The 23,962-nt window shown below is 42.5% G+C and overlaps 1 protein-coding gene across 15 annotated transcripts in view; it reads right to left on the reverse strand.

Moving 5' to 3' along the window:
- The window catches only part of APBB2 (amyloid beta precursor protein binding family B member 2), a 250,482-nt gene that overhangs the window by 119,137 nt on the left and 107,383 nt on the right, over positions 1 to 23,962 (reverse strand). For 9 of the 15 annotated variants that reach the window (XM_061585504.1, XM_061585495.1, XM_061585494.1 and 6 more), the window contains one exon: positions 5,104 to 5,928. In XM_061585504.1, coding sequence (XP_061441488.1) covers positions 5,104 to 5,928 — 825 coding nt within the window. Of the gene's footprint in view, positions 1 to 5,103; positions 5,929 to 10,946; positions 11,016 to 15,915; positions 15,987 to 17,253; positions 17,370 to 23,962 lie in introns of all 15 variants that reach the window. The other 6 variants (XM_061585506.1, XM_061585503.1, XM_061585505.1 and 3 more) reach the window with 3 other exon arrangements.

The following is a 23,962-nucleotide window of genomic DNA, read 5'->3' on the forward strand; positions in this document are numbered from 1 at the left end:
AGTACCAATAGTGGGTGATTAGAGCGAGACCGGAAAAATAAGAGGGATAGCTGGTAGGCAAGAGCACTAAGACACGGGAGTGGGGACAAAGATTAGAGCTTTATTCTCCTTGTTTCACCTCTTTGTCCCCACCAATCAATGATATGGGAGTCACTTGAAACATAACCACTCAGGAGCACCATCACACTGCAAGCTACTGAGACCCCCTTTCTCCAAATGCAGCTGCCACAATTTGAATCACACCAACATAACTCCATGGGGGTAAAATGGGATAGTTGAAATAGCCACCACTGTGTTCAGGAGCTTTTTCATGTCAACAGCTTGCTGTGTGAAGATGTCAACACACAGTTGTGTTTTAAGCAGCAAACAAGTCATTAAACTAAAACTATAAATTGCTCCCGAGATGCCTAGTTTTGTAGTTCTGTCACAATAAATATTCAAATACTATATCCAAACATTACACATTTGTGTCACAACTTAACTAACACACCTCTCTTCCGAACCCAATCATACTCAAATCCAAGATACTGAACTAATTTTCATCTGGCCCCAGGCTTTGGTCTGAAGGCACATGAGGCTACCACCTTGCGGACGCTGGACCAGGTCTGGGTCTGGTCAGTGCCTGGATGGGAGACTGCCTGGAAACCACGTGTATGCTGCCTTGGGTTCCATGGTGAAAGAAAGGCGGGGTATAAATGTAACAAATAAATAAATAACTAAATAAATTTAGTTTTCAAGTGATAGCATCAGTTCAATATAGGTGTTCAGTGAAGGCGACTCATTTAATATTCTAGATTTGCAAAGTTTCCATTAGATGTTTCATTTTAGACATTTTAAACAATACATTTCACAGTCTTTTTAAAATAATGCTTGGAAAAGAAGTCTGTGCTGTTAGCTTTAACCTGAGTTTTGTGCTCTACCCATAATCGCATATACCTCAAAGACCTCAATTTATCCATATACCATGGAGAGAGATAGAGATCTGTCTTTAAAAAAGAAAGAAAGTGTACTTCAGGCTCAGAAGTTTGGCCATTCGGACCTTTCCTCAGACTTGTATGTTTCCATCTTCTCTTGTGAACTACAGGTCCCTCATTTATTTCTTGCTTCAGGCAAACCAAACTTTGTCAACAGTCAAAACTCAGCCTCTCACTTTAGAAACCAACCTAGTCCTTAACATCAATACCCTGCAGTGAGATTTGTGAACAAATTGGATCCATATGTTTGTATACCCAATTCTGATTGGTTCAACAGCCTACATTTGCTATATTTTATTTATTCATTAAACATATTAAATTAATATGACCATCCATCAATAAATATTCCGTGCAGCTTCCTAAATATTAAGAATATAGCATACAATCATTGAAGCCAACCAACAATAAAAATACATCAAACTTTCCTTATAACAGACCCAAACAGTTTACAGTTTGGATTAAACCAAACTAAGGGCACAATCCAACTTGTATATATGCCCGGCTGAGGGGAGTTGGATATGACTGATGTGCCAGCTATGCCGGCAGAAGCCCCTCACCCTGGCTCTGCTGAAGCGGAGCTGGGACCCTGCCAGCTCAGCTGGGAGTACGTTGGAGAAGCCCAGCACAGCGGAATGGGAGCCGGTGGAAGGCATATGAAAGGGGCTGAGGGAGGAGTTACATAACATCCAACTTCCATTCTGAGCACTCCTGTGGGTCCCAATCCAGGCCAAAGTTATGCCGGGAAAAAGGTCGGTCTAAGAAAATAATTACAATGGAACTCTCTGGAGTAGGGGTATTTGTGAGAGCTGGCTTTTACTTTCCAGTCTCTGTGCACAGCTCCTGGCTGAGCCCATGTTCAGCCAGCCCAGCAGCTCCTGAATGCAAAATGGATGCCACGGACCTTCCTGCCAGCTCCTCCTCCGCCAGCCTCCCTTCCACCAACTTCCCATGAGTTTGATTGCTCTGCTCATCACAAGAGCCCAAGGAAAGTTTAAAAATACAATTTAAATCCTGGGTGAATAAGAAGGTCTTCATCTGGTGTCAAAAATATTATAATGAAGGCCCTTTCCTTTGTAGTCACCCACATAACTCGGCAAGGGCACATGGAGAAGAGTCCTCAAAGGGAGCGTACAGTTTGGATAGGCACATACAGAAGAAGAAGATCTATCAGTTAACTTGGTCCCAAACTATTTAGGGCTTTATAAGTTACAACAAGCATGGATAACTATGGCCAAGCTATCTTCATCCAGGTATGGTTGCAGCTGGCATAGTAGCTGAAGCTACCAAAAAATGTCAAGTAATGATCTGATCATGATAAAGGGGAAAGCATCACAAGCTTACTAAAACTTGTTCTGGGTTACCTTTCAATTTTATTTACCTGAACCATACCTTTATGTATGGTTAAATGGAGACCACCCCACAGAAACTTGAAACTACACTAAGTAGGGCTCAATTAATGCCCTATCAGATACGCGGATGGCTACAGATTTTGTTAATCTTGATATTTTTTTAGATTTTTTTTGTCATTTTGTGGTTTTTGCTTTATGGAACATTGGAGCTGAACTACTTTTTAATGGATAGATATTTGCCAGTTGGATATGCAGTTTGTTACTCTATATAGCTAAGTTCTAATGTTTTGTCTGACAACTGTTAATCATTTGCAAACCCAGAAGGTTGTGTTTGGCTATGTCCTACTCAGAGCAGACCTACTGAAATTAATGACCCTAAGTTAGTCATGTTTATTAGTTTTAATGGGTCTACTCTAAGTAGGACTAATATTGAAAACCACCCATTTTGTTAACAATGTATTTTAAATATCCTTCTGATTGAAACCAAGGACTATATACCATTGTCCTCATGCTCAGTTGTAACAGTCTGGGAAGTAATGTGGAAATGCAGACTTTGGAATCCACTTATTTTTTTACAAAGAGTAGCACTTATGTTCAGGGGTCCACAATTGGCAGCCAGCCACAACTTGTAGTTGCCGCTGACCCCACTCTTTTCTTGAGTTCTGTGTGCATGAGAAGGGAAGGGTCTTGATGTCCTAATGGGTTTCAGAAGTACTGAATACCACTCAGACAAATTGTGAACATTAGCATTATCTAGTGTATATCTCGCAAGCTAGTATAGCACAGTGGGGAGGACAGCCTGGCTGAGAGTCCACAGTCTGTGAGTTCAAATTCCAGCTCGTGTCTCCTGGGTGTAAAGGGCCAGCTAAAGATCACCCCCACAGAGAGTGGCTCAGTGAGTGCCATGGGCAAGCTGCACAGTCCCAAGGAGCCCAGTTGCCCCCCAGCTGGCAGTTGCGGACAAGGATGGGGCTGGCTTGTGCAGCTGTGGCAAGCTGAGCAGGCCCTAGCCAGCTGAGGAGGACTAGCCTCAGAGGGAGGCAATGGTAAATCCCCTCTGAATACCGCTTACCATGAAAACCCTATTCATTGGGTAGCCCTAAGTCGGGATTGACTTGAAGACAGTCATTCCATTTTCAGCGTATATCTCTAGATGTTGGACATAGGCTGGTGAATGCTGTCATTCTGATTTAAGTAACTGTCAGCATTCATTGTCGTATATCTGAGCTCTTGAACATAAAAAAGGGATTATCAAAATTCATAAGAAGATAACAAATTTCAGATGTTACCAGTAGACATACACATACTTTCAACTACTGTCTGGAGGTAGTGATAGTGATATGGTCTGCTAGCTGGAACACAGCTATTCAAGTTAAAGAGCCACACATTAAAATGCATATGTTTGGAACATACAGCTGAGAGCAAGTGTACATAATCCCACCAACCTCCAGCTTTTCTAGGAAGAGTTAGAGGATCCCATCTTTTGAAGGCCAACTTACGTGTGACATTAAGGCTGAAATCCAATACACACTTACCTGGGAGTATGTCCCATTGAACCCAATGGACCTTACTCTTGAGTAGACATGTGCTGGATTGCGGCCTAAATGTGTATTTGCTCCAAATTCAGGAGGAGGACTAGTACTAGTCACACTCACTAGAAGCAAGCAAACCACCTGCCACGGCAAGAATGATGAGTGTATTTATGAACTCCTGGATAAGAAAATACTAGAGTAACACAGCCTGAGGGTCCAGTAACAACTGTCAAGTTATCATTGAGCATGATTCTCTATGGACCGGGGGCATCATTATTCTTTCATAAGCATCCACAACAGAGGCAATGATAAGCCCACATTTTTAAAAAAAAAATGCTTCCATATGATTTGACAAATGAGAGCTTGACAAAAATGCCTAAGTCTACTTTCTGTTCCATATAATTCACTCTCTTTCATGTTATATAGACTGGAAAGCTAACAGAACAACTTCAACATTTATGGATTCTATCAAACAATGGCTTTACACTAGTGGAGGCACTTCCACTAGAACAAGGTGAGGTACCACATTTTCATCAATCCTTAAGAGAAAGCTTTGGGGACACAGGGGTCTGCACTGGTAGGAGGGATTTACAAAAATCAGATACCCTGTATTACAGAAGCATTTCCACTAGCGCAAATTCACCATTGGATACAACTGTATTATTGAAGCACAAGTTTGCACATTTAAGATCCTGGATGGTCAATTCCATAATGCACCGAAACAGCCAACACTACCCAGCTCTAAATGCAATCATAAAAATATTTATCGGGAAGTAAAGTTCCACAGAACTCAACGGCACATTTTGAAAATAAATGTGATTAAGACTGTACTGTCAGGTGATTCTGCACAATTTGAATGCAAAGCAGCAAGTACTGAAGGACCAAAAGAAATGCTAGTTTCCCAGCTTTGAGTTGAAAAAAAACAACCTATTTTGTGTAGCAACTTGACAGAAACAAGAATGTCATTTAATTGTTATTAACAGGCTTGCTGCGCTTTCTTTAGTTTTGCCACAGCCATTTATATGACACCAAGAATTAAACTTTTCTTAAGGTAAATTATTGTAATACTAAAGGGTAAAAAGTCCCAGGATAAAGATAAAAATTTAAGCTCAGCAACATTTGCAATCTCAGCCGCATCTCTTGAAGCCAAGTGATATATAGGCTTAACCTTTATACTTAGCAAGGATTCACTCAAGCACATAACATGTCACCTCCCCACCTCCTAGCTCATAAAGGAAGCATCCATACCTGTTTCATCTGGTGAACTTGGAGATGCACTGTCCTGCGACAATGTTGTCCAACTAGAGTCTTCATCACTTGGTGCCAGGTTCTGAATCCTGTGTAATGCACAGTCCGTTTTGGCACCCGTTTTAGGATGATCCTTCTTCGTCTCTGGGCTGGACGATACAGTCGCTACCTGTCCATCTTCTGGACTCGCTGGCTTGTTTTGTTTCCGAGGCAAGGCATCCCCATTAACAATCACAGCGGATGCCTGGCTGTTGCACTGTGAGGACAGTTTCTCCTCCCCTGCCACTTGGCTGTTCTCATAATTCTGATCAACGTCCCTTGCTGATGTCTCGAGATCTGCATAGTAATTTAGGAAGCTCTTGGTTCTCCGGCGTTGTGTTGGCAGTATTTCACTGCCTGAAGAATTCTGCTGCTTTGGCTCTTTCCCCTCCAACTTCTCAGAAGTTATGTTGATCCCTGCAGTAGTTGTAGGAGCAGTCAGATTTTTATTGGGATCCTGTTGTCCCTGCTCTGCTGCTTTCCTAAGCTGGTTTTCTCCATTCTTCACCAGCTTTATATTGGAGGAATTATTGCCCAGCAGGGGCTGCGCAGCAGAATCAGAAAGGCCCATGGCTGTCTGAATGTTAGTCAATGCATATTTTTTTCTGCATTTTGGAGGGGTGTTGTTCTTGACTTCCGTGTGCTTGATTTCAGCATTCAGCAGTTCGTTATGGGAGGAGCGCAGGTGAAGCGTGTTGGGTGGAGTGGCGGGACCGTTCCGATTCACAATGTCTGTCGTGCTGTTGCTTGCCATAAACCCTGCCAAGGTTTCCACACCAGAGTCAACTGGGGAAAAAGCAGAAATACTCATGAAATACCCTTAGCATAATAATCATGAGGTGTTAAGTTTATTTGGAAAGAGGATTGAAAAACCTGTCTGCATATGTACCCGAGAAATACACAGCAGCAGGTTTAATCTAATGGCAGATCTGAAGAGAATTGGAGGGATATAAGGATTTTTGTGGGTTCATTTAATAGCTCCTCTCTTTCATACTAGCTGTGCAAAACCAGTTATGCTAATCTTCCCAGTGGTCCATATAGCTGAGTGGGGGAATTGAACGCTATATGCCAGGAGTGGGGAATTTATAGCTCTCAAGATGTTGGCTCTGCTGGCTGAAGCTGATGGAAGCTAAAGTCCAACCTCTTCTGAAAGCCCATAATTTCCCCACCTTCAACAAAAGGGAAGAACACAGCAAAATCTCATGGAAGCCTTTTTGGTTACTGCTTTTTACCCATCCACTTTTGCAATATAACAATACCAGACCGACAGCGTGGGAAGCATAAGTGTAGACGGACAAGGTGCTGCACTGTGTAAGGTGAAGTTAAGAACACAAGGAAAAACTCTGCTCGATCAGAGCGAGGGCCTATCCAGGCCAGCATCCTGTTTCCAAGAATGGTCAGCCAGATGCCCTGGGAAGCCCACAAGCAGGGCATGAAAAGAAGAGCCTCCTCCCATGTTTTCCCCCCAGTCATTTGGTATTCAGAAGTATAATGCCCTGGAACTTGGAAGGCTCCATTTAGCGTTTATGGTTAATAGCTGTTAATAGACCCATCCTTCACAAATGTGCCTAATCCACCTTTTCAGCCGCCTAAACCAGTGGCCATCACCAAATCTTGATGGCAGAGCCTTGGCTAGAAGACTGCATGGGCAAGGGAAATGTCTTTCCTACCTCCAGTCTCTATCACTGGATGCCTTTGCTAAGTTATTAACAGATTTTTTAAATTGCTATTTTCCCAGTTAATCCCAAATAAGGAAAAATAGGGAGAAACCATATACAAACAAAATAACATTCAGAAAAAAGGGGGAAATGCTAGGGAGGGAGAAGAAAGTGGGTCACAATGTTTCAGGAATATGAAATGGAAGAAGAAAGTTGTCAGTCTAGCTAAGCCTATTAAGCCTAACTAAAAAAGTGACCAAATGCTTTCATATTTGTCCTCGTGATGTTCACCAGATGCTCTTTTGACTTTTCAGTTGAGGTACAAAACTCAAGACTGCCACAGGAACTGCAATGGGAGAGCAAATGCAAGAGGAAAATTGTCACTGAACAACAAAAGAGGGCCCTATTGCTTTTTACAAGGTACTGCAGGTATTCCAATGTTTTGATGAAATCCTATGTCAGGCTTCAGTGGGTTTAAGCAAGCTTAACTCTATGCTGGATTTAAGCCCCAAAATATGAAGAGAAAAAGTGCATCTCCAAACACATGATAGGTGTGTGCCAGGAATCCAGAACCAATCAATATATCTCCGTTTGCATTTAGTGCATATCCCCAAGAATTCAGAGATGCACGTTCTCTTTTCATGCTTTGTTGGCCATGGCAAAGTACTAATATACCCATGATGCCATGTAAACATGTGAAGTGGCTCTGATTCTTGTGCTTCTGTTCACTGAATAAGAACTGAGAAACCTATGTAATTACAGAAATGTCTAATTACAACAGGGGCCAAGTAGGGCAAACACATCTAACTGAATAAATAGCCTGGTCCTGGTCAGTCTGCTGCTCTCTTGTTTATCAGAGCAGATCTGCATGAAGCAGCTGGCACATTTATTTTAGGGTTATGCAACAGGGATAACAAGCAGGGTGAGGGGGCCAAAAAAATGCTAGCTTGTCTTTTTTGGTTTACAAAGTTTATGGATTCATGGGTCACCTCTCTTATGAAGAACCTTCAAGGATCACTTCAGCTGTCAATTCCTTTGCTTTGTTTTTCATCGCAGATTTGATATTCGGAACATTTATTCAGCGTCAAGACACTCCAATTGTCAAAGCCAATAATAGGGCTACATTATCCCTGGGAGATTACTGTATAATATACATGGCAACAGTACTTTGACACATCATTTAGATTTATTATTTTAAAAAAGGTACTAATATGTGGATGTTGTCAACACTAAGACTAAACTTTCAGGCATTTAGGAATATAGGAACCTGCCTTATACCAAGTATAACCATTGGTCTATTTAGTTCAGTATTGTCTATGCTATAGACCAATGGCCTGACTCCTTATAAGGCACATTCCTAAGTTCCTAACTCCAAACTCCCTAAAAACCCTTAGCCTTAGGAAGCAGGTGGTGATTTGTGTCTCAGTACACAATTATTCTGCCTAATGTCTGCTCTCAGACTGCTATTTAATCCTGATGTAAAATGCCAAATCAGAGTTTGTTAGGCAAATCATGTGCGTATTTCAAGTAGAATCAAGTAATAACAAGGGCACTGCCTCTGGTGGAATATTTTCCAGTTATGTTCTATGGGATTCTGCCTTTGTGTTTTGGAATAGTATGGCTTCTTACAGTCACTCTGTGCATCAGTCAGCAAAACCAATTTGTCCGAACAACCGTCATAAATTGCTCTTACTAGCAAATGTAGCTGAATTCTTGTAAAAGTTTGTAAAAGTTTCTGTATAAATTTTACCACATCCATTACGTGATTAAAACATTCTCACAAACAGTCCTACGTTTGTTTTTTAAAATGAACAATTTACCAATATAAGCACTTCAGAAGCTGGCTCAGACCAGGCTACTGCAGTACGGATGAATACAGTAGATGGCAGGCAAAGATGACTCTTTAGGAGTGTGTAAAAGTGGTAGGACAGACCCTTAGGTTCTTGGTGTGAGAATAGGGGTATTATAGATAGGCAAGTGGATCCTTATTTTCATCTGTAGAATGCTGGTGTGTATGTCAGAAGGCAACAGCACATAGTGATGCCATCAAGGCAGTACTCTGGGAGAGAAGTCCAAGATCCCCAAACAAAGAAGGGCTGGCTTACCAGATTTTGAAATCTGTGAACTGAATACACATGTGTATGGGTGCACATATGAGCACCCCTGTAAAGACCATTAAGTTCAGTCTAAAATTGCCTAAACTTCACCGCTGCTGGTACTTGCTAATTTTCTTACTGCCTTGCACAGCTCAATAAAAAGCTGGACACTTACAGCTCCATGTAACAGGGCCTGTAGGGGTCCATGGTCCAGAAAGACCCTGCATCAATCCCACACATGTTCACTGGCAAAATACACACCCTACTGTATCCCACTTTTCCATTTTCTAATACATTACCAACAAAGGAAGCAATGACCAAAAAAGCACCCCAAAGATGAAGGTTGAGTGAAGTAGAAGAAAACCTAAAAAGGACAGTAAATGAGGAGAAATCACCTGAGGCCAAACTCTGTAAAATCAACCCTATCTGAGGAGTGAATCATGTGTCCTATTCAACCTAAATTATTTTCTAAAATGAATGGTTATAGAGACACTGCTTGTTTTCACAGCAGTATCCCTAACCATCTTCACCCACTTCTGATTCAGCCGCAGTAAGAGTTAAGTGGACCACACAGAAACATAAAGAATCCAACCAGGGAGATGGTTCTCTTCAGCTCAAAACCTAGAAAGTCAAAGAATGCCTGAAGAGTACATCACCCCACCTCCTGCGCATTCTTATTGATCCAAATTATGCTCCTGAGGCAGCAATCTTGTGAACCTCCGGACACCATCCTCAAAATAAATGCCATACAAGTTTGTGCTTTAAGAAGAGTAATTCTGAGTGCCTTGACAGAAACTCTAGAGAGGCAGACAGGCCATTACTTATTCCCTCAGTACTGATAATAAAAAAACTAAAACAATTTAACAAATCAATGTTATTAAGTTAATAAGGACAAGATAGGCACAACTAGGCTATAATTGGTCTTGCCTAGAAAGCACGTCCTTTTGGATAAAAGCAGACTTATGTACCAAGACCTTGGAGACTGCCAGGCAATTGACCAAATGTTCCACCTTTTGCAAAAATTGGAAGGGTGAAGAATTAGCAATAACTTAAGGGTCTTACAATGTTTCCCCAGCTTTACTTCATCCTCCTCCTCTGCAGAATTTATATCTCATTCTTAAAGCTTCAAGGCACTCATATATGTGACAGCCCTGCAGATAATGTTGTTATCCCAGCAAGGAAGATCGTAGGCTGAAAGAAAAAGGGCTACCTAATGAGTTCATAGCAGAGGTGAGATTTGACCTGGGGGTCTCCTGGCTCATGTTCTTAGCCACTATACAATAGCAATTTTTTATGCAGGACTATTTCACTGAAGTCTTACAGAATTTCCAGGATTTGAGAGCCTCATTATGAGACCAACATGGGGTTCCTAGGGATTCTCCCAATGTTAATGCAAAAACAGGGATGGGGAGAGGGTTTGTGTTGGGGAAATCAGCACAACGAAGGGAGGCACATGGCTTTTCGGCTGCCTGCTGATCCTTCCCAGGAAATGCTTTCTCAGGGCAATTTGCAATTGTTTATTCTTCAGTCAGGCTGTAAAATTGGAAATAATCCCCACTAGGGGAAATAGGAAACTACGGCAAGGGATTTGCAAAAGAAAGTCTGTAGGTGTGCTAATGTTAAACCTCACTTCCAACCATTGATTCTCCCCTATAAATGCCCATCTTGACAACTGCGGGTTTGGAAACACAGTTTTGTCGAGATAAATGTGCAGTTCCACCCACAGTTAATCGTTACACCAGCAACACTGCTAACTGTGGGTGAGCCAAGGAGGGGAAATGTAAGCCCTGAGAAGGGAAGCATGTGCAAGATCCCAAAGCCTGCTCCTAATTAAACAATGGATAAGAAATTATGCTTGCACTGGGGCTGAATGTTTTCAAAACTGGCAGCATTGTTTTTACAAAGAGAATACACCAGGGAAAAAAATGAAAGAAAGGAAAAGAAAAAGAACAAACATATTTGTTTAAATCATACATGCAAGAATATAAGCCCAGCAGGAAAGATGTAAAGAAATTCTAGGTGTATTAAAATATGTGAAAGGGCATCTGACCTGGAAGCACTTCTGACATGGATCACTGGGCTTCAACAATGGATCAGGAAATAGATTATTATTTGAAATCTGAAAAGAGGGATCATTTTAAGAAATTAAAAATGAAGAAAGCCACAAAACAAAGCCAATGCAGCACAATGTTTTCAATAGCTGCTGGATAATTTATTCAGTAAAAAAACAAACTATTGCAAGTAAGGAGGGGGAGCGGAAATATATATATATATATATATAACTGACAACATTAAAAGGGAAAAATTTTCCATGCACATTTGAGAAAGAAGAAAATTCCCAGAGTTAAGTCCCAATACCATTTCATATCTTAAGCACAATTTACTTTAATAAATGCAAATGTACCAAAATCTTGAGTTGTGCTAGTGAACAAGAGTAAATTCTTTATAAATGTCTAACAGCTGCACGACAGGTAAACAACTAAACAGGTGCAGCATTTCTCTTTATTATATCATTATGCTGAGAAAACTTGCAGTTGCTGAACATCTGCCTTTCACACAGCTGGTAAATGCACAATAGCCCTACCAGGAGGCGATGAAAGGGGAACTGGGGCTTTCAGCCTTTTTCTGAACAATCAGCCCTTAGGCAAGGCTGAATTTGGATTCTGACAAGACAACTAGATGTAAACGGAATAAGGCTATAAACAAATTAAAGAAGTATTTATATAAATTGTTTGGCTTTTAACTGACAAATCCACTGAACAAGATTAAATATATTAGCATTGCAAAACCTCAACGAAGGGCAATTTCTCTTAAGTGCGGTGCACACACACACACTCCATCCCTCTCCCTTCTATCCTTTTAGTCTGGACAACCTAATATCCATATTTACTCAAAAGTAAGTCACACTGATTTTAATAAGTCTTACTTCCATGTAAGTATATACTGGGTTGCAACCTTAGTTATTCACATGTTTTGTTTAATTGCTATTCCACTCCAACCCAAAGCACCTTACATCATATTTAAAAATTGAAAGGTAACAAGAAAAAGATGAAGAACATTCCCTAAGTGAACAGAATTTTTCTAACTAATAGCTGCTGCCCTGCAGCAGTGGCTTTCAACTTTGCTCCTGCGTCCCTCAATGAGATGAGCAGTGTACTGCCTTCAAGTCGATTTCGACTTATGGCAACCCTATGAATAGGGTTTTCATGAGGCTGAGAGGCAGTGACTGGCCCAAGGTCACCCAGTGAGCTTCATGGCTATGTGGGGATTCCAATCCTGGTCTCCCAGGTCACAGTCCAACACCTTAACCACTACACCACACTGGCTGACAACTAAGTCCACCATTGGCCAATCTTCCCTTCAATTTGGAGCCACATGGAGGTGCTGGGGATGTTCTTGGTCATGCTCTCTGTTTATTTTGGGCTGCGGTGAGACTGAACAGACCATACGCACCCAAGAATATGCCCCAGAATCTTTTGTAACAATCCTTAACATATAAGCCAATACTGAAAGGGTTCCATAAAAAGGTATATACCTTGGAAGCCAAGCCACTGCCTTATGGCAAATTCCATTCTGCCATGTTGCAGTCACTATAATGACAGCTGACCTTGCAGTCTGAAGAGGTAGGTAGCAGAGGAAAGATTATCCCAACAGCTAAGTGCAATTGCTTCACCTATTGCTTTATTTAATATAGTGTTTGGCTCACGTTTACTCATATAATTACTCAGAAGTCAATATTGCTCTATCTGGTTCTCAACATAAATTAATGAGGGTAAGGGAAGAGAGAAACCACTGTTCTCCTCTCCCATATAGATCCTCACACAGAGTTAGGAGACAAGCATCAGCAACAACATGGAAGTACTTGGGGCTTAGCAGTCTGTAGCATACTCTGGGTGGACCCACATTAGCACATATGCACACACATACAGGGGTATTACAGCTTCTTGCTTGCTTACAATACACACAACTCTCACCCGACCTGTCTTAATATCAGTACTTCTGACCTTTGTTCCTGGATTTTTCAGACTAGTTTAATGATGACATTTTTAATAGAGTGTATTTTACTTCCCCTGTGCATGCCAAATAAATCAGCAGTGTAGTATTATTACTATTATTGGTGGTGGGAGTGGCTTCAACCCTGCAGACCCAGATCGGCACCCTTTCCCCGCAACCTTCCTCTCTCTCATCCCATCTTCAACCTTGGTGTGGAGGGAGTGAATCTGTGGGAAGAAGGTTTGACCTTTCATATTACTCTCAATGACTGAATGGTCATACTTTATTCAATTGGAGGGGGGGTGCTTCTTCTCAATATGCACCTGCACAGGCATAGCCTTGCTTGACTTTACAGTTCTTCAGTTTCCCTCTCTGTGGAAGAAAACAATCTCTACACTGACTTGCATAGGGGGACTGAGGAAGGGTGATGGGGAAAAAAGCATAGATCCCAAAGAATGACTGGGGTGGACTAATGTCACCATTTCCCCACCATCACCCCATTTATCCTTGCTGTGTGAGATTTTCCCCCTCCTGCCTTTTCTGGGGCTGCATCCTTTCTTTCTCCCTCCTGATGTAAGTGAATGGGAGAGCAATTTCTCCATTAGCTTGCATTGTGAAGGAGAAATAGGCTAGTTTTTTCATAACAGATGCAGGGGGTGGGGTGGGGTGGGGTGGGGTGGGGTGGGGGGAGAAGCCCACCCACCTCTCAAGGAGCCTTTGGGTTAACAGGGTCCTTGGTGAACGGGGTGATGTTCCCTAATGCCATCATTCATTTCTGGAGGTTCATTCTCTTCTTTCCCTCTATGCAGGCTAATGAGACCATTTTGAGCCAAAACTGATTCAGCACTTCGCAGCATTTGGTAACTATATAAATATAACGGGGGAGGGAGGCTTGCTACAGGGAAAAAGATATTTGCTCAGTTTTCCTATCTGCATCTACTTCTACTTTTTCTATACATATCACAGTAATAATGAAATTAACTGTATCCAGGCATTTGGATTTCACCTGCATAAAAATACAAAAATAAAATTATGCACCCAAAAACAAGAAGAATTCTGTAACTTGTATAAATCATGCAAATCAAGCACATTTTTTTTATTTTGCACAATTTATTTTGCTTATTGCTACTCAAGGGGGAGGTAAGGAACTATACAAGGCACAAAATCCAAACCCTTTTATCTCTGGTACTTTGTTTAGGCACCTCTCTGGTACTGATATTTTATAAGGCATTATCCACATGCTATCAGACTTATGTTCATTGCCTTGAGGGCTAGTGGCAACCTGTTTTTTTATATGAAAATAACAGGCATTGGCAAGAACAGAAGCAGGTCATTCATTACAGGCATTATCCAACAGGTCAGGGATGGCAAAGATGTGGCCTTCCAGATGTTGCAAACTACAACACCCATCATCCCTGACCATTACCCACGCTGGTTGGGGCTCATGAGAGTTGGAAAGCAACATTTGGAGGGCCACATCCTTGCAACAGGTGCTTACTAGGATACAGTACTGGTGGTGCTTTAGGGGGTTGCTTTTGGCTTTTCTAAAGAATAATGCTATTGACTATATCTGGGGCTTTAGGTTTCTTCTGCGTAATACAAAGTTAACATTCTGTGCACACACAAGAGCTGAATTTTGTAAGTTGCATAAATAGCTTGGAGCACTGTAAAACCCTGCAAAATTGGTTTCACCGGTGATCACGACAGGACACAAAAAATGAGCACCATGGGCAATGATATCTTTAATACCACTCTCAAATCTCTAAACAGCTGTCTTATGTACGTAGTCAGATATGTCTCCACCATTTACTGGTTTCCCAAAGAACCCCCTGGGAGTTTGTTCCTGCTCTCCGTACAATTTCCATGGTATTCACATATATGCGTAAATGCCCTTTCACCATCTCCTTCTGGAGTGATGCACATGGGAGGCACAGAGATTAAAGCAGCTGATCAATGAGCATACCTGAAAGTCTGGCATGAAGGAACATAGGAAGCTGCCTTATACCATATTAAACCATTGGTCCATCTAGCTCAGTATTGTCAACACTGACTGGTAGTGGTTCTCCACGGTCTCAGGTAGCCTTTCCGAGCCCTATCTCAAGATAACAGGGATTGAACTTGGGGACTTCTGCATGCAAAGCAGATGCTCTATCACTGAGCTACAGCTGAAGCACAACATGATATTTTCTGTTGTTAACAAAGCCTTCCTTGCTGTCTCTAACTGCCTGTAGTTTACCCTTTAAGCAAGAGCAGGATGGTGATGCCCAAGGTGAATCTTCACCTGACATCTTGAAGTTCCTAGGTTCAGCATGTGCTGAAAGTTGCACAGTGCAATCTTAAGCAAGTTTGCTTGGAAGTAAGTCTCACTGTGTTCAGTCATCCCTAGTAAGTGTATGTAGGATTACAGCTAAATCCTGTCAAAGATACAACTCCAAAAATATAGTACCTGCTTGGTTCAGAAACATAATATGAATTCTATAACTAGATACATATTCCATGAGGCAGTCGTGTCATCTCTGCCAGACTTTTTAAAACTAGACAGGTACCTAAAGATTAGGCATATATTTCTTGTCCTAGACTACGTGTACTAGAAGCTGTAGATTTAATTCTGCCTGATAACAGCCCTGAGCTAACTAAAACGCCCAGGCAAATCTCCATAGCCTGGTACAAGGAATAGGCATTTGCCTATTTGTGGGAGTGCAATGGAACCTGTATGGAGGGGTGGAACAGACTGCCAAAGAGGTCTTTGGAGCAAGGAAAGAGGGTAAGGAAACCACATATATAACAACAGCATTATGACATCGAATAGTAAGCTACATTGTGAAAAGACCTTTTAAAAAAACTATTACCAAAATGGGTCAGTTAAGACCACCGTACAGTAAAAGAAATAAGAGCAAAGAGATAGAAGGCATTATCTTAGTAGCAAAGGGCATCAACAAAAATGTCAAGCCCTAACACTTGTTGGGAGAGGAGAAGTCACAAAGAATATTTCACATACTGCCTCCTGAGAAGCTCATTTGACATACCTTGGAATATGCAAAGCCTGAAGGCTAAAGGATTGAAACTGACAGTAGCCACAGGGACAGCCACTTCTCACCTGCCATTTCAAGTAAATTAAAAGGGACAGGTTGCAAACTTCAAAGAGATATTTAAACCATTTACTGAAACTGACCTCAATGGAAGACAGAAGCAGAACAACATTAACTATGATAATGTCACCCGAACTGCTTTTCAACAAGACAGACGCAAGGAATAAGCAAGCACCAAGTTTACACTGGAAAGGGATAACTAAACAGAACACAAATCTCGGCCTGACTAGGGGCATGTCCTTATGGAGAATGGGTGGGGGATCTCAGATATGTTCATTCAACATGCCTCAGAGTTGCAACACATTAAGAACCTGTGCACAACCCATGGCAATCTTTCACCTATCCATATAGCATGGATACAGGAACTCAACGACAACATATAAAAGCACTGCAGCTTATGTTGGAGAATGAGCGATGCGTCCTCTATCAGGAGTTTATATATCTCATTACATGAGAAATACATGAGCTTTTGTTCAGGCATTAAATTGGAAGTGCAACAAGAAATTGCCAGAATCACTCGAGCTTCCTCTCCTTTGCTTCTGTGTAACATCTAAAGGATTGGACTTTATGGCCTAATTCTCAAGTCCCACAGCCTGGTGGGCTGCCAGACAACAACTGTCACAGACAGCTGCACACAATGGGGGAGGGGAATGGTGCAGCCAGAAACAGGTGCTGCATCAGCACCTGGTTTGTACAGGTATATCAAGGCTGATAAGAGTCACCATAATATCCCTTTAAAAAAAAACATTTTAACAGTTTTAAAAGTGGACAGACACACTGCTGAAGCATCGGCCAAAGCTACAGCCATATTCATTCCCTGAGTACTGTCACAGGATAAATGAAGATAGCAGATGTGGTGACTCAGCAGGGCAGCACAGGGAGTGATAGCAGCCAGGGCAGCTCTGGCGGTCCTTGGAGCGCACCTTGCCCAGGGCCTTCTCAAACCTAGCAGGACTCCTGTGTGTGCATGTGCACATGCATATACATGCAAATACGCATGTGTAAACATGAGAACTGCCAGCTCCAAGATGTGAGAGTTCCTCAGCAAGGCACATTCAGCAGGACCCCTTTTTTGGTACAGGCATGGTACGTAACCTCAGAAACCTCTCATGCTATCTTTGACCTTCTCATGTACTTCCCAAAGAATGAGAATCTCAGTGATATTAGGGGAAACAGTAATGGGCACTGAAATTTCAAAAGCTAAAAGTCAGCAAAGATAAACTACCAGGTTTTGTTTTGCTTTTAAATGGACAGGTAGGGAGAAAATTCACATACATACATTAATTGCTTTGACGACAGTGAGCCCCTGGGTATCGCCTGCCCATAGCGCCAGTCAGCACATTATCCCGTGTTGTCAGCTATTTTCAAAGCGCTCTGCACAAATAGTTTTACTGGAGGAAGAGAAGGAAGGAGAAGAATGTAAAGGATTTAGTACAATGCATGTATTGTTTTCATTAAAATGCTAATGACTCTCTCCACGGTTTTGGATAACGTGTTTATAAATTATTCATAATCACGCCAGCAACAGAGATGAACTGTTGGACTATTGATGCGGAGCAAATTTACCGCTTGTACTCTTCCTCCACTGATAAACATAAATAATTTCAAGGCAAACATGGTACCTTGATACGCTGGCTCATCTGGGATTTCACAACCTCAGGACAGGCTGTTTTTCTTCAGGCACCACCTTTAGTTTTGAGCAAAGCTTTAACAATACAACTCAGCAGTGGGTAAATAACCTGAATCCTCAAAGTGCAGGTACAGTGAACGACCAGCATAAAATCATCACAGATGTTCGAATGCTATTTGCTTTATCCCTTAATTAGTTCAGTATGAGCCCTTGGCCTAAGCCAGGATCTCAACCCACTAGTTGACAGTGACTCAAATACGGAATAAAAAACATGGGTTAATGGATAAAGTAAATTTACATTGCAATAAAGCTATGATGATAAACTGAAGAAAGGTGCTAGCATCCCCCACCACAAACCCTCTCAACCCATACTAGCCTAGCCTTCTACTTGGCATGCCAGTTTTGAATGAGCAGGATATTTATTGTTTAGGGCAGAGTCAAAAGCAGGGGAGACTTTTGTCCCCCAAATTGAAATGGGCGAAACTTCTCCTCAGCTCTCATTATTTTTATACAAGGGAACAAGTTATACAAATTGGATCACTACCACCCGGTCTCCCAACATCCCCTTTTTTGGGAGGGGTGCTCAAGATGATGGTTGTGGCGCACCCTCAGGCATGCTTGGATGAAACCAATTATCTAGACACATTTTAATGTAGCTTCAAGCCAGGTTTTGGGACTGAAACCCTGTTGATTCTCCTTGACCGCTCAGACACTGTCAATGCCATTAATTATGGTATCCTTCTGAGTGGACTGAGAGTGTTAGGAGTTGGAGGCACGGCTTTGCAATGGTTCTGCTCCTACGTCTAAGGACAGTTACAGATAGTAGCTTTGGGTGACTTCTGTTTGGCCCCCTGGGAGTTTTTCTGCAGGGTCCTACAGGGATCACACTTGTCACCCATGTTATTTAACACCTATACGAAGCCACTGGGAGCTGTTATCAGGGGATTTGGAGTGAGGCGCCACCAGTATGCTGGTAACACACAGCTCTGTCTCTCTGTTCCACTGGCACTAGGACGGGCAGTGCAATTTCTGAACCATTGTGTGTAGTGGGCTAGATATGACCAGCAAAATTGAAGCTGAATCCAGACAAGATGGAAGCACTATCAGGTGGTAGTTCCCATGTCTTGGAGTTGGCAGAATTACCTGTTCGTAATGGGGTTGCACTCCCCTTGAAGGATCAGGTATGTAGTTTGGGGGTGCTCCTGGAACCATCTTTGTAACTTGAGGCCCAGGTGACCTTGGTGGCTAGGAGCACTCATGCCCAATTGGTATGCCAATGATGGCCATTTCTGGGTAGCCTGGCCACAGTTACTCATGCTCTGGTAACCTCCAAGCTAGACAACTGCAATGAGCTCTACTTGGGACTGGCCTTGAAGATGGTCCAGAAATTGCAACTAGTGAAAAATGCTACAGAAAGAATGCTAATAGGGGCAGCAGGCCATGAGCATATCGTCCCTATCTTAAAACAGCTACACTGCTTACCATTTGTTTTCTGGGCCCAACTCAAGCTGCTCAATATGTGGTAAGTGGCGTGGAGTCCTGGGAAAGTGCTTTTTCAGTGGCAACTCCTTGGATGTGGAACTCCCTCCCTAATGAGGTACATCTGGCCCCATCTCTTTATATTTTTAGGTAGCTTCTTAAGGCACATCTTTTCCGTAGGCTTTTGGAGGAAGAAAGAACTGGTTGCTGCTGCTATTAGTAACTGGGTTTTTTAAAGTGATTTGTCATGTGTTTTGAAGGATTGTGATATTTAATGGATTTTTAAAAATCTATGACTGATGTAAATTAGTACCTAAATTATCTAAATAAACAAACATTCAAATGATTTATCATCAACTTGTAGTCTGAAGTTGTAGGAGCCCTGCAACAGATGTGAGGTTGCCAATTATACAACTTGGTTCTTGGTTACACTTGGAGAAGTTCAGACAATTGGAAGTACATTTTAACTTATATATTATTTATTTATATCCCACCCTTCCTGCCCAGGGCAGCAAACATAGCAACAAATCAATTAAAAAGCATTAAAAACATTCTTTTATTCAATGATCTTCGGGTTGGTTGCCATGAATAGTCTCCTTCAGCCATTGAATGCCTGGGTAAACAGGAATGTTTTCAAATTGCTCCTGAAAGTTAGCAATGAGGGAGACAGAGGCAACTCAGCAGGGAAGGCATTCCACAAGCAAAGTATTGTCACTGAAAAGGCCCTGTCATGGGCCAATTTTAACCAGGCAGCCCCACCAACAAGGTCTTGTCTGCTGATCGTAGGGTCCAAGATACCTGATACTATGTAAGGCGCTCTTTTAGATACTTGGGTCCCACGCCATTTAGGGCTTTATATGCTAATACCCTGAATTGGGCCTGGTAGCTCACTGGCAGCCAGTGCAGCACTTTCAGGACCAGTGACACATGGTCTCATTGTGTTGCCCCACTATCAGCATAGCAGCCACATTCTGCACTAGCTGCAGCCTCCCAACAGTCTTCAAGGGCAGCCCCACATACAGTGCATGGCAGTAGTCCAGATGGCATGTCACCACAGCATGGACAACTGAGGCCAGGAATGGCTATAGCTGGTGAATCAGTCTAAACTGGGCATAAGCACTCCTAGATACAAAAGCCAATTGAGACTCTAGTGATAAGTTGGAATCCCGGAATACTCCCAGACTACGGACCTGTTCCTTCAGGGGGAGTACACCTAATTCCCAGACATGGAAACCACCCAACCACAGCACTTCTGTCTTACCAGAATCCAACCTCAGGTTATTGGCACCCATCCAGTCCATCACTGCTTCCAGACACCTATCTACCACCTTCACAGCCTCTCCTGATTCCAATGGAATGAAGGGATAGAGATGTGTGTCGTCAGCATACTGATGACACCATGTTCCATATCCTCGGATGGTAGCTCCCACCAGTTTCATATAGATGTTAAATAGCATAGGAGGCAGGATGGACTCCTGTGAGACCCCACAGCCCAAAAGCCATGGAGCCGAGCAACAATCTTCTAGTACTACTTTCTGGCAGCGACCCTGCCAGTAGGAGCGGAAGCACTTTAATGCAGTACCTACAACCCTCATCTCTTTGAGTTGCTGCAGAAGAACACCATGGTCAGTGATGTCAAAAGGCACTGAAAGGTCAAGGAGAACCAACAGGGTTCATTCCCCCTGTCTCTCTCACGATAAAGATCATCAGTCAGGGTAACCAAGGCTGTTTTGGTGCCAAAACCAGGCCAGAAACCAGACTGGAAATTATCTAGATAATCTGCTTCCTCCAGACATAGTTGCAGCTGGCTAGCTACCACCCTCTCAATCATCTTGCCCAGGAAGGGAAAATTAAAGACTGAAGAGTAGTTTTCTAAAATCTCTGGAACCAGGGAGGACCTCTTCAAGAAGAGCTGCCCCACTGCCTCTTTCAAGGCAGTGGGCATAACTCCTTCCCATAGTGAGGCATTAACCACTTCCTGGATCCATCCAGTCAATCCCCTCCTACTAGATTTTACCACCCATGATGGGCAGGGATCAAGAGAGCATGTACTCAGCCTCACCACTGCAAGCATCCTGTCTGCACGCTTGGGCTGCAACAACCGAAACTGACCTCACAAGCTTTAATGTGATGGTGCTCCAGGGATCTCCAACAAGCCTGAACCAATTGTGGTATCAAGTTCAGCATGGATCGGAGTAATTTTCCTTTCAAAGTTATTCGTAAATCTCACAAAAGGCTATTGAATGGTCCATTACTAATAACACCTCACTGGTCTGTACCAGCTGGGTCACCAATCTAAACAACGCTGCTGGGTGATTAATGGAGGATGCAATAGAGATCAGGAGATATGCTCTTTTCCGCCACCACTGCGATATGGTAGGAACAACTATGTACTTATACCTTTACTTGGTCAGATTCATACTGGGAAATGCCCCACTTGTGTTCTAGCTCACGTTAGGCCTGCATCATTACTCAGAACTCCTCAGTAAACCAAGGAGCCTCCCAGACTTCCTATGGCTGGACTTAGGAGCGACTGTGCCAATGGCCCTTTCCATCTCACTGTTCCACAGTGAAACTAGGGCTCGATAGGAACACCAACCATGCTACCTAGAAAATCCCCCAGAACATTCAGAAATCCTTCAGATTTCATCAGTCTCTGGGGGCAGACTGATCTAATTGGTCCTCTATCCCTGCATTGGGGGGGGCGGAGTCAGTCACAGCCAATCCAAAACTCACCAGAGAGTGATCTCTCCATGACAATAGGGTAGTAAGAGGTGGCACAGCTCAGTGGTAGAGCACAAGCTTTGTCAGTAGGAAATCTCAGGTTCGAATCCCCTTGTCAGTTACACCTCAGTCTGAGACTGTCGAGAACTGCTGCAAGTCAGTGTATATAATACTGGGCTAGAAGATGGACAGATAGTCTGGCAGTTTCCTATGTTCATCCTAATAAAATCTGAAAATCGCTGAAAAAGTGAATATGGTTCTTTGGATGGGGAAAAGGGAGGGGAAAGCCAAAGCAATTTGCTAACAACATTGCAGATGTTCTAACAAAGTTATTATTGTAGGAGGGAAAAATCAATACTTGCAGGCTTATGTCTTGTTGTTGATGTTACAGATAAAGTTTTGGAATGCTCATATTTTACAGAAAATTTATTTATTTAGTATCTTTCTATCCTGCCTTTCTACAAATCAGACTCAGACTCCAGGGCAGCCAATTTTTTTAAATGAATGTTCAACTATAAAGTATAAAACAAATTAAGCTAGAAAATGAACTTAAAATTAATTAAATGAACGAGCAACAGAACCGACAACAGATTTGACCAGCAGCAGACAATCCATGAAGCCACCTGATTCCCAAAGGACATCTAAATAACAGAGATTTAACCTATCATAGCAAACGTATCAAATGCTGAGAGTTATTTGGAGATTCCGGCCTGAACTTACAAGATCTGAACAGGGCGGTTCACAACAGATGCTATTGGAGGTCGCAGATTCATAGGGTCGCCATAAGTCGTGATCGACTTGAAGGCACATAACAGCAACAAAGTCCCTTGCAGAGCTCCAATGGCCAGAGTGGTTTAACAGTTAGCCCCTCTTCTGGAGATTGTAGCTCTGTGAGGGGAAAAGGGTGTCTCCTAGCACCTCACAGCAGCCCTTCACAAACTACACTTTCCAGGATTATTTGGGGGAAGTCAGGATTGTCTAAAGTGAAATGAAGTCTGGTACGAATGTGGCCAGGGACAGCTTTGGCTTAAATTTGTGTTGGAGACTACATGTGCCTCCTGTAGAATAAAAAGGTGGAGGAAACACTGAAAAATAATAATATTGTTCACAATGTTTTCCTTTTGGAAAGGAAAGATGCCTCCCCTCTGCCCAGTGCCCGCCCACCCAATCTCCTCCACTCCCTGGCCCTATCCTCCCCCTTCCTCCCTCCCCCTCCCCTTCTCTTCCCCTTCCTCCTCCTCCATGTCCTTCCTCCAGGTCAGTTTCACCTATCCTAAGCATGGCCATACAGGAGTAAATCCCACTGACCTCAAAAAGCATGCAAATGATCAAACCTGGCCCCCCTCCTCCTATCCTCTCCCCTTACAATCCCCTTCCCCTTCTTCCTCTCCCCTTTCCCTTCCCTTCCTACTTCCCTCTCCTCTCCCCTCCCCCTTCTCCTCCTCCCCCATGGTCAGTTTCACCTTTCCTAAGCATTGCAGGGGATTAAATCCCATTGAACTCAATAAGTACATAAATGATCATTCTCAGCAAACTTGCACAGGATCCCATTTCTTACATCCCGGATGAAAAAGCAGAGAAATTCACTTCAGCAAAAAAAACCTTGCAGTTTAAGAACATACCTATAGCCAACAGATATTTCTATCAAACTTTAAAAAGCAGCGAAATTGGGCAGCTATAGTGAATGCACCAGGGGAGCAGGAGAACTGACCTCCTCTCTGAGATATTGTAATGCCTTACAAATCTGTAAAACTATAAACACAATTTGGGTTGGCCTTTCACAGTCCAATCCACTTCCAGTGTAGCTTAGAAGAATTTGGTAACATTGCCTCGGAGCATATGGTAAGTGGTGGCAACACCTGCAATTCCCCCCCCCCATTTTGCATTGTTTACCATCTAGCCTAACTTGCTACAACTGTTTTTAATACTGAATATTAATCTGTTATAATCTGCCCTGGGACCTGCTGGTGAAAGACAAGTAATAAATTTAATAATGATAATAAGTACTGAAGAACATGAATGCTTTCACAGTATTTTGTGACATTTTGGTTGGCCTAATAAAAATATTTCCCTAATATGGATTTTGGAATTACTTTTAGACAATCATTAAAGTACATCATTTTATTTAAGTTCAATTTTTTTTGAGTTGAG

Source organism: Rhineura floridana, chromosome 9, assembly GCF_030035675.1.
Source record: "Rhineura floridana isolate rRhiFlo1 chromosome 9, rRhiFlo1.hap2, whole genome shotgun sequence".
NCBI lineage: Eukaryota > Metazoa > Chordata > Lepidosauria > Squamata > Rhineuridae > Rhineura > Rhineura floridana.